This window comes from Myodes glareolus, chromosome 14 (assembly GCF_982192425.1).
Source record: "Myodes glareolus chromosome 14, mMyoGla1.1, whole genome shotgun sequence".
Taxonomy (NCBI): Eukaryota; Metazoa; Chordata; class Mammalia; order Rodentia; family Cricetidae; genus Myodes; species Myodes glareolus.
In genome coordinates, this window is record NC_142039.1 from 72331546 (window position 1) to 72347857 (window position 16312).

The 16312-nt window shown below is 47.5% G+C and overlaps 1 protein-coding gene across 2 annotated transcripts in view; it reads right to left on the reverse strand.

The window, feature by feature from the left end:
- Trpc7 (transient receptor potential cation channel subfamily C member 7) overlaps positions 1 to 16312 on the reverse strand; it is a 120582-nt gene that overhangs the window by 18175 nt on the left and 86095 nt on the right. For both annotated transcript variants that reach the window (XM_085699613.2, XM_048447705.3), the window contains one exon: positions 9445 to 9709. In XM_085699613.2, the coding sequence (XP_085555739.2) occupies positions 9445 to 9709 (265 nt within the window). The remainder of the gene's footprint in view (positions 1 to 9444; positions 9710 to 16312) is intronic.

A 16312-nucleotide genomic window follows, 5' to 3' on the forward strand; every position in this document is an offset into this window, starting at 1 on the left:
GAAACATCGGGTGGCAGGAGAATGAGGTCGTTTGCTCCAGTCTCAGTGGTCAGGAAGCAGGTAGGGGCTCAGACCAAGGCCGGGCCAGACTATAACATATAAAGCCTGCTCCTAGCAACTCACCTTTTCCAACCAGTCTCCATTTCCTAAAAGGTCCCATAACCATACACAGACACATGGGCCTGTGAGTGGGGGTATCTAAATTCAAACCACACAGCCAACAATAAATAATGTCCTGGGGAACGGTCTCTTATCACCCAGGCTGGCTTTGAACTCAGTACGGTGCCAAAGCTGGCAGCCTTGAACCTGATCCTACTGGCCCCACCTTCCCAGTGCTGGAATCACAGGCTTGTGCCAGCACACACATAAGCACTTCTAGGAGACATGCTAAGAAAGAAAGGGATGTGTGTGTTGGGGAGATGTCAATGAAAAATATGTGCCTTTACATTCAGTGTGAGATGCCAGGTTGGTATCTTCTAGTCCAGGGTGTGGCAGGAATAAAAGAAATGAAAGGAACTCAATCTCACTGCCCTCAGCGGGAAAAGATTTTTGTTATCGATACCTTGGAAGCCTACATAATACGTTCTTAGAGAGAAAGTGGCTTAGAAGCAAGCCAGTAAAATCTGACCCCAAGGGCTTGGGCCCTTGAGCTATCCCTAATGGCCTGCGAAAGGTCAGTGCCTTAATCACCACCCACCATCATTTGCTTAGCTAATTACTAGAGACAAGGTCTCACAATGTATCCGAGCCTGGCCTTGAACTCATGGCTCTCCTGCTTCCTCAGCCCCCTGAGCACCGGCACTGCAGGTTTGGGCCCTTGTGCCTAGAGTTTGCAGGACCCACAAGGCCCAGGACAGGAGGCCAAAGGTCTATTCTCATCACCATCAACATCTGGAGCTGCCTTTCAGAATGAGACCCCTGGGACTGACTTAATTGATCTTTACCACAAAGCCTCTCACAAAAGTCCCCATCAGCAACTGGCTGCTCTACGGCCACATCTGGGGTTCCTTGTTGTCAAGAATGGCAGCTGCTGGCTCCCCAGCCTCCTCTCCTCCAGTGGTTGTGAAGTTTGCCAGAGTTCCTCAACTCTGTCAGTCACAGAAGTCTTCACAGCGGTAGGCGGGGGAGAGCAGAGATGCATGTCTGGGTCCTAACCTCCCAGATACTCATTCTCGATGTGTGCATGTTTAAACATGTTATAAAGCCTGTTAGGGGCTCAGTTTACTCAACTATAAAATGGACAGGATGGGGCTGTATTGCTGCACAGTTGTTAGGAAGATTAAATGAACAACTCCCATAACATGCCTAGTAAGAGCACCCAGAATGGCTGCTATTCTTTTGATTCATTTTCTGGTTTGTTGAACTTGGAAAGAAATCTAGACGGTGCTAGCGAGAACGCTGTCAAGCTGTAAGCCAGATGCTGCTGCGTGCCTTTGTCAGGGCTGGCAGCACACACAGCCCCGTCAGGTCAGAAGCCTCGGCCCATTGAATGACGTGTCTCATTGAGGGATTACTGATTTTCCTGAACAGGCCCTGTTTCCCTTCCTATGGGCCAGATCACTACAGAAGCTTGAGTTCATGCAAATTATCCCTCTGGCTCCTCCAGCCCATGCTGCCTGGGCTTGCAGGGGAAGGGACCGAATTTAGTCAATAGGCCACCGTAGCATGAGCAGCACTCTTAGCAAGTGGAAGCAGCGAGAGCCTGTGAGAGGCACTGAATAGACCATGATTCACCCTTGTCTCCCTGGGCGGGAGCGTGCGTGGGAAGATTGGGGCTGATCTGTCACGCAGAAAGCTGGGACAAGGTAATCAGCTCTCCACCAGGTCTGTCTCGCCTGGATAATGAGGCTTTAATAACAGGCTTCCTGAAGAGGCAGCGGGCACGCGCCCCAGAGAACAAACTGATCAACAAGGCGACAGTTTAGGGCGATTGTTATGAAAATTGCTGCTTCTTCAGAATGCCACAGACCCTCCCTGCAACAGCTCAGTTTGGTTCAGTTACCTACCCAAATGTGCAGCTAGCAGGCTAAAATTAAGCAAGAGGATCAGAACTCAGAGGGCTGTTCTTCAGATGAAGACAATAGCTGTGCCCTACTAGAGTTCTGCCAGAGAGTAACACCCTCTTGCCATCCTAGCAGGTGATGGAGGAAGATGCTTTGCATGGAGAAGACTCTTGTAGGAGGGCCATTCCTCTAACACCCGGGTCTCAGGGACCTGAAACAAACTCGAGGCTTGAGGAGGGTGAGGGGTGATAGTCAAATGTCCAAGGAAATGTGTTCCTGCTGAGCGCTCTACCCCAGAGTTCCCGCCTCTGCCTCTGAATCACCTCGTGGTTCTATCTTGGGCCTTAAGAAGGAGTTGGGATTAGAAAACCCAGAAGAAAGAAGTCTATCTTGGGGTGGGTGCCATCTATCTGGCTGAGCAGAAGGAGCTCCATGAACTGAAGGTGTGTTTACAAGAGAACAGATGAATCTGTGCTCTGTGTTTTGACTTTCTGTTCACTGGCCTTGCTGTTGATTGCCATCAGAGGGCAGGTTCTGAGCCTAGGCGAGCTAATAATACAGGCTCTCTGGATCTCTTCCTTCTTAGCCATAAGATGGGAAAATAAGTCTATAGTTCATAAGGTTGCTGTGAATTAACACAATGTTTGTGAGGTGCACAAAACAGTTTGGTGTGTATCAGTTGTTCATGAGCATTTTAGTTTTCACTTTGGCCTTGGGGAAGTCCAGCGCCTCCTTTTATTTAAATTGGCATCTGTCTTTCCACGATGTGGGTTAAAAGAAAGGCTGCGATGAACCGCTTGAGGCATTTCTTATTCCTGTCTCTTATCGTCTCCAAAAGGAGCCAGAGTCCATGAGACTCAGGAGCAGGCAGAGCGGGCCATGGTCTCCAGGTGTGGTGGACGCATGTGGTAGCCTGCAGGGTCCCTTTCATCTGTCCAGTGCCCCTCGGGATTGCAGGATGGACCCACTGGGAGGCAGTGTGTCAGTACCTTCTGCTCCTGGGCTGAGGTGGGGCACAGGAATTCTCCCATTAAGGAGTGTGGAAATTTCCCAAGCTATCGTGGAAAACAAGAGCTTCTAATTTTGCCCAGAGCTTCTAAAGTTATTCCATTAAAAGTAATTCCTGGGGAGGTAGAGCAATGTTAGCAAAGGACCTGTTTTTGATTAGATGAATATGCTGAGATAGTCGTTCCACGGAGAATATAGAAAAGGTTGCCTAGGGTCATTCTGTTTTATTTTTTTAATTTTGTTTTTTGTGGACAGAGCCCACCCTTAGTCTCTGATCAGGGTTAAGTGGAGGGAGCCAAGCTACCTACTGGGGAGACAGGGAGCCATTATGTATTCTGTTGAGAGAGTCCTCTGCGTCTGCCCTGAGTCACTCATGGTTCTGGCCCCTCCTATCTGAGCATTGGTCTGGTCACATGCTGCATAGTGACGAATCTGTTGGTGGTGACATACAGCCTAGGCAAGTCGGAGGCTCTGCTATCTGTTTGTGTCAGTACATTCTGTAATGTTCCTACCATGACTAAACAGTCCAGTGCCCAGGATGCATTTTCCTTAATCCATGCGTCATCATGCAAGGAGGACACGTTATCTTCTCTGCAGTCTTCCAGTAGAGTTTCCTGTGTGAGCAGAGCCCGTGAGTCTCTGTTTTCCTAACTTCATAACAGGAGTGCTAGGATGCCAGCATTCTCATTTAATCTTCAAGCAGAACGTCTTTACTTTATAGAATTCATGAATTTCAGCAAAGTTGACTATAAAATACATCACCAAAAAGCAAGCCTGGTTTGTTGACTTCCATGATGTAACCAACTATATAACCCCAAGGACAGCAAATTCCTATGATTCCAGCCTGAGTTTTGTGAAGGAGGTGTGCTCTCAGGCTGCTTCCTCTCGCCTTCCTCAACCGCTGCTTCCTCTCGCCTTCCTCAACCACAGTTTGGCTACTCTGAGACTCAAAGAGCACACAACTGGTCTCCTTTCTGGCCATCCCCGGTTTTTAACAGGGGTGGTTTACAGATTACCGGTTGCCAGCAGGCATACTGTCATGTCCAACAGGTCCCAGCTGTGTACACGCATGCTTGTTCCTCCCTCTTAGGAGGCCCTGCCACAGAAGCGCTTCTGTGACCTTCTAGAGACCCCTTGGTTCTGGAGTGGAAGGCAGAGAGCTTGGGGATGCTCATGGGATCTGACTCTGGGCCTCAATCCTGCTGGATCTGCACCTCTGCTCCCTGTGTGGTCTGAGCTACCAGGCAGATGTACAGTTGAGCAGACACCTCCGCTTAGAAATGAGGAGCACAGACGGCATCTGTTGCCTTGGTGTGCTGATAATGCTGGGTGAGATCCACATGTGAGTGTCTGTATGTGCACATGGGCATGGGTGTGGAGGCCAGAGGATACCCTGGGTGCTATTTCTCAGGAGCTGCTGACCTTGGTTTTGGAGGCGGGGTCTCTCACTAACCTGGGCTCATGGATCGGGCTAGCATGGCTGTTGGGGAGCCCCAGGGATCCTCCTGTCTGTGCTTTCCCTACCTCTGGGTTTGCAGGTTCATCGTCTGACTCAGCTTTTTTATGTAGGTTCTGGGAACTGAGCGCAGGTCCTCATAAGCCACCCCCAGCTTAGATTCACACTAAAAGCAAAAAACCTGTGACCTAATCATGTATCAAAATCCTATTGGCTCTTTAAAAAATATTAATAATTTATATGTGTATGACACATTCTGATCTCATTCACATCCTGACTCCCCCTTATCTCCCTCCCCTCAATTAACTTCTCTTCCTCCCAACAAAGGTGCTTTCACAGGTTTTCATTTGTTTTGTCCTGTGGCCCGCTGAGCTTAACCAGGGCTGGCCACTCAGGCAGAGGTGCACAGGGAGCAGCAGGCTTAGTTCACACAGTGTTCTGGGGCCTGCTCTGCAGCTCCATAATTAGATGCCAAGAGGCGGGCTCCTGGAAACCTGAAATTTAGCCACTGTCCCTGGGTGATCCTGATGTGATCCAAGGACTGCTGGTCTCAGCTAAGATGTTGGGTCCTTGTTCATATCTGGAGATGGACCCATTCAACCTTCCCACATTCTCCTAGTCCCTCACCTGAGGTCTGCTGGGTGGAGGAAATGGGAATCAGGGGGAAGAGTGAGTGGTCCTTGATTCAGAACAGGAGTACCCTGGGAATCTGAACAGGGTTTGGTTGAGGACTGGGGGCCGCAGTCCATAGGAAACCCCACTTTACCTTTTCTTCCCAGTACTCTCAGAACATATGTCATACCCTCGCCTTAACAGCATAGGGCTTAGTGAGATTCCATTCTCATTGGCTCTGCGAGCTGCCTTGAACCTTACCCTAGGGTGAGCTCCTGTGAGGAGGCTCCTGGAAGGATCTTAACAGCAGCCTTCTGAAGTGACTCCCTGAGCAGCTGTTGGGAGCCCAGTCTCCCCTGAACACAGAAGGCATGGAATTGGGGGTCAGGTTCAAAAGCAAAGGTGAGATGACTCTTGCAGTGTGTTCGAACCCAAAGGCCCTCCCACAGGATCATGGCTTCTGGAAGACCATGAGCACAGAGGAGAGGAGCCCTGTCTTAGTCTGCAACTCCAGAATCTACAGAAAGAACTTCCTGTGTGTGGTGTGTGCGTGTGTGTGTGCGTGTGCGTGTGTGTGTGTGTGTGTGTGCTGGGGGGGTGCGTGTGTGCGTATGTGCTGGGGGCGGGGCAGAGGGAAGACCTAGCTTTGCACTCCAGTGGGTGTCTAACTTCAGCACCAGCACACCAATACTAAGGAACCTTGAGTCCCCAAACACAGCCTCCTTTATTCCCTCCTGGCATTTTTAATGCCAAGGCTGATCTCTTGGGGGCGACACGCTTCAGCAGGCAGTCAAAAGGTAAGCGGTGACATTTACAAAAATCCATTCTTTCCTTGTTTTGCTTCATCACTCTATCGACTTTCCCACTCAATCAGACCCACTCCCAGCTACACATGCCCTTCCGGGAACTGCTGAGGAGAAGGCGTTCCTGTCCTTTCCTCACTGTGTCTGCTGTGCCGCTCACTCCTCCTCCCCACCCTGAGAGGTCTGAGGTCATTGTTGGTTTGGTCTCCAGCATCTCTGGTGCCTGGCACACAGAGTGTATTTATTATCCCCCTAGCAGCCCCGATTCTACCTTTCATCCTGATTTCACGACCTGTGGACTCCAGCTCAGGCACCCTGCCCTAAGGCCCTCTATTGACTGGTTTCGCTGCACTTAGCTGAGAACGGTGGTTGGACTAGGTCCACTCTGAGTCTGGCCTCTCTCATGGTCCTGTGGACGTGGTCAGGGGAGGGGAGAGGGGCCGCCAGAACAGCCAAACAGACAAAGACAACACAGATGCCCAAATTGTGGATGGCCTGGCCAGTGGCCTACTAGGTTGCCTTGAATCTGGCTTTATTTCTCCTGTTCATTCCCCATTCTTGTTTGCGAGGCATTTGATGGGTAAATACTCTGAGCATGGCTCTGTCTGTGCTGGGCTGGAAACACAGAGCCCTTGCTTCTTGGCTGGCATCTTCCCACATCTGTCGACAATGTGGCGCCTGCTGATTAGATGCCTTTACATCCTGTCCCATCATCCTCCAATTCAGCCAATCCTCCGCACTCCCTCCAAGCGTGTTCACAGCAAATTTGTTTTTGGGTGGTTCAGGCTTATTCCATTCCTTCAACGAGTGTTGGAGAAATATCAACCAGTCTGACTGACTACATCCTATGCTGGAGGCCAGTCTGACAGCTAGACCACTGCCCAGAGAGGGCCCAGTAGTGCTGGCTCAGCCCCCACACTCGTCACTGTCGCTGCCAATCACTGCAGGCTCTCTGCACTGGATCTCCTGATTCTATCTGGATCCTAACAACAATCCCGTGAGGCTGACCTTCTTCACACCTCTTCTGTCAGAGCTGCAGCAATCCAGGGCCCAGGGATGTAAGAGCCTGCCCAAGGCTACAGTGAGTCCCAGCTAGGAGAAGATGGAAATCTAGTCTTTCTGACCCTTGGGTGTTGTATGCATACAGGCCTCTGTAGATCCTCAGCACTGGGCCTGGCAGGGACTTCTCTGTGGACACTCCATTCCTGGGACTCAGCAGCATGCAGGGTTACCCAGCTGAGCAGGCAGTGCCACCCACAGTTCTGGGTAAGCAGCAAGAGGTCAAGTTTCTCTCCTTGGTGCCTGATTTCTCCAGGAGCAGGGCAAGCAGAGGCCTTCTTACAAGGTGGGGATTGCTCAGAGGACAGTCATTTCCAGAGGCTGGAGAACTGAAATGTCAGGCTACTCAGGCCTTCCTGGGGACATGGGTCAGGAGGTTCTTAGCCCTCTTGGAACCAGCTGCAACAAGATTTTGGCCAGAGCTTGACGATGGCAAGTTCTAGAACTCATGGGTCTGGAGAAAGGCTGACTGGAGACAGTGTGCCCAGACACTCTACATGGAACACCTCAGCTGTCTGAGGTGGGCGAAGGCACTTCTGAGTAAGGAAGGCAAGTCTCGTTCCCTCTTTACGGATGTGGACGAGAACTTCTGGAAAGAAGCTGTGTTAGTGAACACTTCTCAGCTGAATAGAATTTGAGTTCTGTGGCAAGACTGGGATTCTGCAGGTCCAAAAGCTGGTTACCTTATCTTGGGCTAGTTCTAGCCCTGCCCAGACCAGCCACTCTTTGTCCACACAAAGTGTCAGGACAAACATCTTGTGACAATGGAAAAAAACCTTCTTAATATTGATTACCTTAGCAGTCCACCAGCCTCTGCCAAGCCGGAAGCTTAGCATCCTGAGTCTGTTAGAAACCTTTCCCATCTCACTGTACCTGCCTCTCTGATGTACCCAACCATTCCGTAAAAAAATACAACTTCAGGAAACTGCTTCCATGTAGAAACATGGACTTTGTGGTAACCTAAATCTGTATCCCTGGGCCATGCTTACTCAAAATGGTTCTGGAATAAACCATCTCTTGTTTCCTTTACAATGAGAGATGGGGTTTTTGTATCAACACAGACGTGGACACCAAATCCGATGACTTGGCTAGTGGTCATTACATCACATTAGCCAGTAATGTCCGTCACGGTGTGAGTTTGGCTCAGGGCTACTGAGTGCTATTGGTGGCCTCCAGGAGACCCCGCTGTTCCTCACAGAGGGAGGAGTTTTGGATCTTTTACACACAGGCTGCATGAGCTCTGTCTCTCGGGGGTGCGGTGGGGTGTGAAGTCATTGTGCTGTCCTGCATCTGGCTAGCTGAATCAGCCATTTCCCCTGCCTGGGCCTCCCTCCCCTCTGACTGCAGAGGAGCATGGAGCTACAGAGCTTGCTCTGTGCTCAGCCAGGTGTGGACAGCTGCGGACCTGGGCCTCAGCAAGTCCCTGGAAGTGTAGGAGTCAGTGGATCTGACTCCTGAGGGACAGCAGGCGGGAGAGATCTGACGGATAAGTTCCCTTTGTCTCTCCAGTAGGCTATTCAGAGACGTGTGCTTCCATCTTGTCTCCCTGGAGAAGTCTGCTGTGCTCAGGGTGCATGCAGGGTAGCAGCCTGTACCCACCTTTCCCAGATCTCATTTCTCTCTCACCCTGCTCGCCCTCTTTCTCGTCTCTCTTCCCCTGGATTATAAGTCTCTGGATCTAGTAGTATGTTAGTATGAGGGTTTTGTCTGGGTGCTGTTCCTAAGTAATGCAGGTTAAGTATATTGCTGTAATAATCACACATGATAAATACATGGTTCTCCAGCCATGTAGTGCATGTTTTCCAGGTTACCCCATCCCACTGAATCCTCACACTGTTGTCACGAAGCAGGAACTATTATTATTACCCCTTGTGGTGATTTGGAAGAGAAATGTCCCCAGAGGCTCATTCCCAATTGGTGGCACTGTGTGGGGAGGTAGGTGGTGTAGCCTTGCTGAAGAAGTCTATCACTGGGGACAGGCTTTGAGAGTTCACAGATCACTCTTTTCCTCCACCTCACGTGTGTGGCTGAACATGTGATCTTTTAGTTTACTGATCCATCTGCCTACTGTGTGCCTCTCTTGCCACTGTGAAACCCCCACTTGAAACGGCAAACCTAAGTAGTCCCTGTTTCTCCCTTAAGTCGCTTTGGTCGTGGTGTTCATCATAACAACAAAGAAGCAACTAATACAGTCCCATTTTAAAAATGAAGAAATGGCTGGGGATGGCGCATGTCTTTAATACCAGCAGCAGGAGGCAGAGACAGATGGAGCTCTGTGAGCTCAAGGCCAGCCTCATCTACATCAGGAGTTCCAGGTCAGCCAGCGCTACATAGTGGCAAAGTCAGGACCTAAACCCTACACCATTTAGAATGAATCACATCATCCTCAAGGGAACCTGAGTTCCTCAAGAAGCCCCTAGCAAGAAGTTCCCAAGGATCCCCAGGAAACCTGGTGGGGTGGGGCAGGGGGGACGCTCAGGGAGGGAGAGCGCTGGGTACTCACGTTGTAAATGCTGGGTTGTACTTGGCACCTCGGTAGTAGGAGTACAGGTTGAACATTCCGATCATGAAGGCCACAAATACCATGATAAAAATGACCATGAACTTGAAGATATCTTTCACAGTTCTGCCCAGGGAGATCTGCAAGGGCCCGAAGCTCTCGTTGGCTGGCAGGATGTAGGCGATCCGGGAGAAGCTGAGGACGACGGCAATGGCATACAGCCCTTCGGAAATGATCTGCGGGTCTGAAGGCCACCACTTGTCCCTGGCTGGAAGAAAACAGTCTGTGTTACTCACGGGAGGGGGTGGAGGGGCGGCTCCAGAAGAGCACCCAGTTAGGCAGCTCTAAAAATCTGTTTTTATTGTCTTATGTCTCTGTGTGCAGGTACCTGAGAAGACTCGAGAGCTTCAGGACCCTCCCGCTGGGGGTACATGTGATTGTGAACAACCTGACTTTGGTGCTGGAAGCCGAACTCAGATCCTTCTGAAGCAAGTGCTCTTAACTGCTGAGTCATCTCTCCAGACCCATTAGGCACCATGTGGACGCATGCGCCATTCTCCGGTCATCGCTGCTCTAAGGTAGTCCAGCACACAGAAGATGCTCATGTGCCTGGAACATGCTTTCTTTACTTCAGGTCTGATTCATTCCCAACCATCCTTCAGGATTCTGTTAGAGTCATCTCTTTCCAGAAGGTGCTTGTGACTCGTGCAGGCTGGATGGGATTCCCATGGAGTCTGTCCTATGTGCATCCATTAAAACAGCTGCCACAGTGCTTACCAGTGAGTCCCCTCCTCCACACACAGGAGTTGAGCCACTCACTGGGGAAGCTTGACAAGACAGTGGGGATGAGCATTGGGCCTAGAATCAGTCAACTGGCTTTTTTGAGCCACGCTGTCCCCATGTAACCATGACAGACAATCTCATGAGCCTTCATGGATGGTGGCCTTTAAGTCACACATGCAAAAAGGTCAGAACAGTCTGGTACAGGGAAGACACAGAGAAATGCCTGTCAGGTGATTGAAGAAACTTCTAACCTCCAGTTTAGATGGTCACAAGTCAAAACAAATAAACTCCTCTGTGGACCAGGAATTTGAAGGGTTCGCCTGAGATCATAATCTTCTTCTCCAGCCCCTCCCTGAGGAGGTGGGAGCTGGCAGGTTTTTTTCCTGACTCAGCTATGGTCTCAGAGGTGGTGACCATCCACATGGATTTGCCACAACAGTGCTGGAGAGTCCTGGGGCCCAAGCTGCCTTATAGGCATCCTCTAGCAGAGTGAACCTGCATCGGGCCCCTACTGTGCTACTGCAAGACCTAAGTTTAAGGGCCAGCATCTCTTGCAGACCTGCTACCTAAGAGGAGTCAGGATGGACAGTGAGTCTCAGGTGAGGGCAGCAACACCCCCCTGGGAAGGTGCCTGCTTGTCACAGTGACTGGGTAGGAGTACCCCTCAGATGCTGAACATCTCAGAACATCCCAGACTGCACCACACGGCGAAAACTGCCCCGCTGACAAAGCCAACAGCATCCCTGTTGAGAATTGCTGAATGAAGCTTAAATGAGAAACATTGAGAAACTTAAATTAGCCCTCGCACTAAATTAGCTGTGATTTTCACAACAGCCCTGTAGCGCAGATATTACTATTGCCATTTTTAAGATTGGATTTGGGGGTATGGGGTCCTTTTCAGAGCCAGTAAGTGCAAATAGAAAGCATATTATACGGCAATTTTTGGCACCCCAAGGGAGCTGGCGGGGGAAGAATTTTATTCTTTATTTTCAGAGCTAGACTGCTAAATAATTAGAATAGAAACCTTCAGTAAGCGAAGCTGTGCCACCGAGTTTCATGCAGCACTTTCCAAATTACACTTGGAATACATTAACACAGACTACATGCTACCAAGGTCAGAACTCAGAAGTCCACGAAAGGCAGACCAAGAGAACAAAGTATGTGTTTTCTAAAACAGCTGCTGCCCTCTAGAGATAAATAACACATTTGAGTGTTATGAAATAGGAAGTGGATTCTTCTGTCAAACAGACACCAAAATGAATTCTTTTTTTTTAAATGTCAACAATAATGCATCATCTTGAACCTCAGCTATAGCATCTTCTCTTGGCTAGATTCTGTCTGTTCCTGGCTCCTGGGCGGGACTTCCGGTGTGGACGATTCTGCCTGGATGGGTTTGTCGGAGCTATAGTGATGCGTGATGCGTGGGCGTAAAACAAGCTGCACGGTGTGATTCAAACAAAGAGACTTTCATCTCAGAGCTGTTTCCACCACAAAAAAGTCTTCAAAACCTGAAAAATCCCTGGGCCTACTTTTTTGATGCTGAAATAGTTAGGAGGCCCCACTGCTAGTCTCTCCACAAGAGGGAGCTCGGCGCCCGCAGCTGGGGCACAGGCGCGCAGCAAGAGCTCCGGAGTATTTCCAAGGGCCCAAGGTGAACCGGAAAAGGCAAGGACAACAATGTGCTGGAGCTGACCTGACACAATTCACAGAGGAACAGAAGTCACACGGGGACAACACTGCAGTCTGTACCGTTACATTAAGAAGACCATGTCCATCTTTCCCTGAGCAGCATAGAGCAGGAATCATAAGCCATTCAAGAAAAATCTGGATTTGTTACATTAACATATGCCAGAAGCAGGGGCCAGGAAGCAATGGCTGTAAGACAAGCCACATTCACATCATGTGGTCAGTTCACTAAAGACCACGAGTCTGCCTGCCCATAGATCTTCTGAGTCTACAAGGGCCATTAAACAAAACAGCATTTGACAGGAGGGACATTTGACATTCATTTAAATTACCTGCCACTAGTTAATACTGACTAAGCACCAGCTAGCTTTTGACCTTCACCACTACCAGCACCAGCACCACCAGCATCACCTCCAAACTGTTGAGCCTCACCCTGATGTGGGAGGTGACGTAATATGTGAATATGTTCTATTGCCTTTGGTTAATAAAGAAGCTGCTTTCGGCCAATGGCTTAACAGCACAAAGCTAGGCTGAAAGATATATATATATATACATATATATATATATATATATAGATAGATAGATAGATAGATAGATAGACAGACAGACAGACAGACAGACAGACAGAGAGAGAGAAGGAGAGTCAGAGAAAAGTCATGGAGCCGCTGCCAGAGGAGACAGATGCAGGACGTCAGAAAGAACCTTATTGGTAAGCCACAGCCACGTGGTGATACACAGATTACTAGAAATGGGTTAATTTGAGATATAAGAGCTAGCCAATAAGAAGTGTGAGTTAATAGGCCAATCGGTGTTATAATAATACAGCTTCTGGTTTCTGTGTGATTATTTCAGGTCAGGGCAGCTGGAAATGAACGCGTGGTCTCTGCCAACATTACCCCGAAACTATTCTTTTTACAACATGCAGTACAATGTTTGAGATTTAAAAAAAATGGCCAAAGAGGTATTGATAATAACTATTTTCATGGGCAATGCAAACATCTGCATTATCTTATTTAATTCCAAACAAACCTTTTGACATAATGTGTCATCCTCCTCTCACACATGAGAAAGTGGAGACAGAAAAGGCTAAATAAACCAGCAAAGTAGTCTACAGACTAGGATTTGACTCCAGGCCTTTCTAATTTCAAAGTTTGGGGACAAAATTAGCTACCAGAGGACTGGAGAGATGTGTTAGTGGTCAAGAGCATGGCTCTTCCAGGTTCCAGTCCCAGCGATCACATGATCGCTCTCAGCAATCCAGTCCCAGGGGGTCTAATGCCCTCTTCTGGCCTCTGCTGGCACCAGGTGTGCATGTGGGCGCAGACATACGTGTATGCAGAACACCCATGCACAAAATAAAGTGAAAAAATTCATAGGCTATGATTTTCAATTCACTGAAGGCCAGGATTTTCTCTGACACAAAACTTTCCTTGTAAAACCACAAGAGCCTTACTGAAAGACAGAAAACTTTATCAGGACAAAGGACAGGAAAAGAACCCCTGACTGTGGGGTCTAGTTAAAATCTAAGAATCAAGAATTTCAGCCAAATTAGAACACTAGATATGCCGTCATAAGGACAAGTACCCTGAATCTGATAGAAGAAAAAGTGGGGGTATAGTTTTGAACTCATAGGAAAAGCGTTTCTGAAGAGAACACTGTTAGTGCAGGCACTAAGATCAAGAAAAAATGAGACCCCATGAAACTGAAAAGTTCTGTATGGAAAAAGATACCATCATTTAGTCAAAGCAACAGACTACAGAATGGAAAAAGATCTTTTCCAGTTATGCATCTGATAGAGGGTTAATTGTTGTGGAATATTCCTTTACACTATGAAGATATGCCACAGTGATTAGTTTAATAAATGCTGAACAGCCAATAGTTAGGCAGAATTTCCAGGTACATTGGATGCTGGGAAGAAGAAGGGCAGAGTCATGAGGAGACATGGAGGAAGCAGGGAAACAGGATGGACAATCTGTATATGAGGTTAACAAGCCTCAGGGCAGCACACAGATAAATAAAAATAGGCTAACTTAAGTTATAAGAGCTAGTTAGAAACAAGTCTAAGCTATTGGCCAAGCTATCATAATTAATAAATCTCCATGTGGTTATTTGGGAGCTGGCTGGTGGGGCAGAAAAGTCCACCTACAGTAAGTATCTAAAATGTTTAAAGAATTAAAAACAATTGGGCATTAAGAAAACAAATGATCCAATTAAAATGTGGTACTTAGCCTGGTGGTGGTGGTGGCACACACCTTTAATCCCAGCACTCGGAAGGCAGAGGCAAGTGGATCACTGTGAGTTTGAGGCCAGGCTGGTCTACAGAGTGAGTTCCAGGACATCCAGGGCCACAGACAGAGAAAACTTATCTTAAAAAAAATGGGGTATCCAACCATGCAAGGAGTTCTCAAAAAATGAAACACAAATGACTGAGAAACACTTAAAGAAATGTTCATCATCCTTAGTCATTAGGGAAATGCAAGTCAAAGCTACCTTGAGATTTCATCTTATACTTGTCAGAATAGCCAAGATCAATAAAATGAATAATATCTCAATGCTGACAAGGATGTGGGGCAAGAGGAACACTCCTCCATTGCTGGTGGGAGTGAAAACTTGTACAACCACTATAGAAATCAATGTGGAGGTTCCTCAGAAAACTGAGAATTGATCTCCTTCAAGATCCAGCTATACCACTCTCGGGCATATACCCAAAGGATGCTCCATCCAATCACAAGACATTTGCTCAACGATAATCATTGCTGCTCTATTTATAGTAGCCAGAAATTGGAAACAGCCTAGCTGTCCCTCAACAGATGAATAGATAATGAAAATGTGATAGATTTACACAAGGGAGTATTACTCAGCTGTTAAAAGAAAATAATAATGAAATTTGTAAATAAATGGATGGAGCTAGAAAAAAATTATCCTGAGTGGGGTAACGTAGGTCCAAAAAGAAAAAAATACAGTATGCACTCTTATATGGAGATGTTAGTTGTTAAGCCTTTGATGGAGACTGTGGCAGCCATATACTGGACCTGTATAGGGCCAAGGCAGATGGAGTCCCCGTGCTGAGAGGGGAGCTAGATTAGAGCCCCCCAACCCCACCCCCATGAACACAGAAGCTATCTCCAACTGACAAAGGAAAAGTTAGGTTTTTTTTTTCCCAGTGGAGTCTCACTGGATATACCAACTACATTTAAGGGCAGGTGCCATGCCCAGCAGTAAATGATCAACACAAAACAAACACAATGCACAATGATATTTTTGAAGATGTTTTGTCTCATAACATGTTTGTCTCTCTTTTTTTAATCATATGGGTCTTTTGTTTATAGTTTCTGATTATATGTTTTTATGGATTTGTGTGTGTGTCTGTCTGTCTGCATGGGTATATGTTTCTTGTGCTTTTTCTTTGTTTCTTTTTCCCTGTTTGTTTTATTCTAGTTTGATTGTTTAATTTTTATTTGCCTGTTTTCTAGAGAGAGAGAGAGAGAGAGAGAGAGAGAGAGAGAGAGAAGACATGAAGTTGAACCACTGGGGTGGTGGGGAGAATCTGGGAGGAGATGAGAGAGGGGAAGAGAATCAGGATTAGAATATACTGCATGGAAAAACTATTTTCAATGAAACAAAACAAAAATGTCATTAAGTATGGATACAGCTGCCTGTATAAGATTAGCACAAGTGCAAGCCCGTCAGCATTCTAGCATGTGAGGGACAGCCCATCTTCTCTAAGGATGTGGCTCCCAGCAGGTTGACCATGCTCTCCTGTGGATGCTTGCCCACAAGGAATATATAGGCAGCACAAGCTGGAGCTGATTTTTTTTTTAAAGCAAAGGACACAGACTTGAGGGGAGGTAGGGGTAAGTCAGGGAGCAGTTAGGGGGACAGGCTTGGGGGAAGGTAGGGGTAAGTCAGGGAGGAGTTAGGGGAACAGGCTTGGGGTAAGGTAGGGATAAGTCAGGGAGGAGTTGGGGGACAGGCTTGGGGTGATTATTATAAAAATGTATTGTTAAAATTCGCAAAGAATTAACAAAATATTTTAAAAATTGACTGTGGAGGTTGCTTACATTCTTTCTAAAGAAATACATTTCTAAAGAATAATACGAAAATAGCAGTGATGTACAGGACCTTTGAGTACCACTTTACTCCTTTCCAAGGTATAGACCTGCAAATTTCTGGGTATTTCACAAGTGAGGCTCTACAATTATAGTAAAAAATATTTTAGTTCCATTATGCAACTCTTGTGACCTACAGTTTCACCTTAGCAGGGGCCAGCCTATGGCCTTGTTGATGATCATTAGCAACCCTTCCAAATTCACCTTCAGAAGCTGCCAAAATTGTGTGTGTATATGCCATGTGTGCGCATGCATGCATGTGTGATAAGCTATTGTAAAGAAAAGCAACTCTT